General features: G+C 36.8%; 1 protein-coding gene across 1 annotated transcript in view; it reads right to left on the reverse strand.

The window, feature by feature from the left end:
• DACH2 (dachshund family transcription factor 2) overlaps positions 1-2615 on the reverse strand; it is a 907491-nt gene that overhangs the window by 494070 nt on the left and 410806 nt on the right. The window contains exon 3 of the mRNA XM_012647131.1: positions 2063-2175. Coding sequence (XP_012502585.1) covers positions 2063-2175 — 113 coding nt within the window. The remainder of the gene's footprint in view (positions 1-2062; positions 2176-2615) is intronic.

Here is a 2615-nt window from a genome sequence, read left to right on the forward strand (position 1 = left end):
TAATAGGAACTTAATATATATTAAAGTTTTTCCTTGACAGATAAGCTACTAATGTTTACTCAAGACTGGATTAGATTCAAGGCAATTTTAAAATTCTTTCTTTCTTTCATCTACACATTCCCTCAAAACTGGGACACAGATTTGATTATTTACATGGTGCTATTTCTAGGCTCTGGCAATGTATTTTAAAGCCAAGAAATAGATTATCATTTATTGAGCAGCATGATATATTTCAGACACTATTATTTCTTCTGTATTCATTTATGTGCAAAGGGCTACTTTCTTATCATATCAGAATTTGTTTATCAATACTTAAAGCCACAAATTCATGCTCTTCCCCTCAAAACCTGAGTCTCTTCCTAAATTATCTTAGCTAATGATACCATCGTCCAGCCTGTCAACCCAGCTAGACATGATTCATATTAGACTCCACCCTCTCACTATGTTTAATCAATTATCACATGATTAATTCTAATTACTGAAGCACACTGAACCTCTTTTCCATTCTATTGAATTTGAATTAATTCAGGCTCTTATTTTTCCTTGAAGTTTAACAACCGATCTTGTCTTTCACCACCTTCATTGCTCCATACACTCCATAGCAATTGTTTTTAGAACATTTACTCACTTTCTTAGCGACGGTTCCTCTTACCTATAAAAGTTTACTTTTTTTTTAACAAAACAAAACAAAATCCTATGTGAACTAGAACATATAAAATTCTAACTGAGGCAGAAGTGTGGAACCTGGAAGTGCTTCCCCAATTCCATGTCAGCCCATAAGGAAAGTCCTGAAAGACACTTTGTGAACCACCGGTCTATATGGAAAGACGTAAACTGTTTAACATAGTAAACCAAAAGCAGGTTTCACAAGCTGGCTTTTCCCTCCCCTTTCTATTCTAACCACATCACCTGTAAGTCTCCCACCTCAAATCTCTGCTCCAATCTCTTCAACTTAATTGCTACTCCCTCTACTATACTGGGCTCATTCTCCTCAGTGTATATCTGTCTGTACTCTTCTACCTGCCCGGAAAGCTCCTCCCCTGATTCTCCATCTGTCCAAGGCCCAGCCAACAAGACATAGCTTCAAAGTTTCCACGTTTTTCAGCACTTCCCAGCTTACCAAACTGATGTAGTTGCTTCCATCTCTGTGATCTCACAGCATCTTTCATGTACTTGTATTATAGCCACTATCACACTTTAATGCAATTATTAGTTTACATTCCTTTCTCCCTAATTCTACTGTGACAAGGACGACTACTCAGTATATTTTTGCATTATTTAAGAATTAATACTCAAAACACAGTGGGTGCTTTATAAACGTTTGTATCATGGAAGGTATATATAAAAATTTCATTGTCATTAAATTCATTTTCTACCATATAATAGCTTTAATGATTTTTGAAGTTTCGATTGGAGAAATATTAAGTGTATTTTTAAGTGTTTTTGTCTAATTTTAGGTACTTTTTTAGGGAATCAAAAAAGTTCATTGCTAATTTATGAGACTGGTATTTTTACCAGTTTTCACAGTGTTCGATGAAAAACACTAAAACATCATTCAGGGCAATGACCACCTGCACCTTTTTCTTTTCTAATCATAAGGCTCCTCTACCAGGGACACATTTTTTTTCTACCTTTTAATCTAGAATAATAACTTGGAAAGCATACATGGATGCCCAGAACCCCAGAAAACAAAAAGAATATTATTGAGACATATAAGTAAGCTGGTGTGCTGCATCCTAGAGGAGATTTTGAGAGGATGCCATTTTAGCCAGTGCCCCCTCCCTATCCCCAACACACAAACGTACACATACATACATACAATAAGGCCTTGAAAGGAATTTTCTGCAAGGATATGACAATTATTTTTTTAAATCACGTCCATTTGATTTGAGTCACTGGAGTAACAAAAGTTGTTTTCATGAGTACTCAAAAAATTCGATAATGTAACCTCTAGTAGAGCTTGAAAAGCTCTGAAGGACAAGGCAGTTAGATCAATATTAGTTTATTTCAAATGCTGGGCAGTATGAAGAGACAAGGCTGATCATCGGATGGATTTTATTACCTGTTGGAGTGATAAGTCCTGGTGATAAGAGGCCTGGGACTGCATGGGGCAGAAGGCGGGCATTGTCCTGCAACACTCCCAAAGAACGCTTAGGGGGCCTGCCAGGCCTTGAACTGTTGAAAAACAGACAAACATAGATCAGGTTAAAAATGTGCTCTTTTGGGGAATATTGTCACTTCCTACATTCACCTTTCAAATCTTGTTTAATTGCCAGGAGTGATAGAATTTTACATTAAAGACTTATTTTCACAGATTACTAACAGACCAATTCTTTCCTCTCCACTAAATTTCCTAACATAGTTATGGCAGCCATTAAAGCCATAAGGGATCAATTTCTAGTTTAGAGTCCATTTACAGGCCAGCACTTTGCAATACAGCTCACCTGTTGCGAGAAGCTCTAAGGTACCCACTGCTCTTAAAGCTACACTTGATCCCTAGTATTAATATATGCTACTGAGATCTGAGATAGTGACTCACAGAATTAAGATTATGTAGAATGTGAAGTGATTATGTCCCTGCCCAGCCAGAGGTGAATGGTAAAGACCTGAGAGAT

The sequence above is a fragment of the Propithecus coquereli genome, unplaced genomic scaffold (assembly GCF_000956105.1).
Source record: "Propithecus coquereli isolate 6110/MARCELLA unplaced genomic scaffold, Pcoq_1.0 Scaffold257, whole genome shotgun sequence".
NCBI classification, from domain to species: domain Eukaryota; kingdom Metazoa; phylum Chordata; class Mammalia; order Primates; family Indriidae; genus Propithecus; species Propithecus coquereli.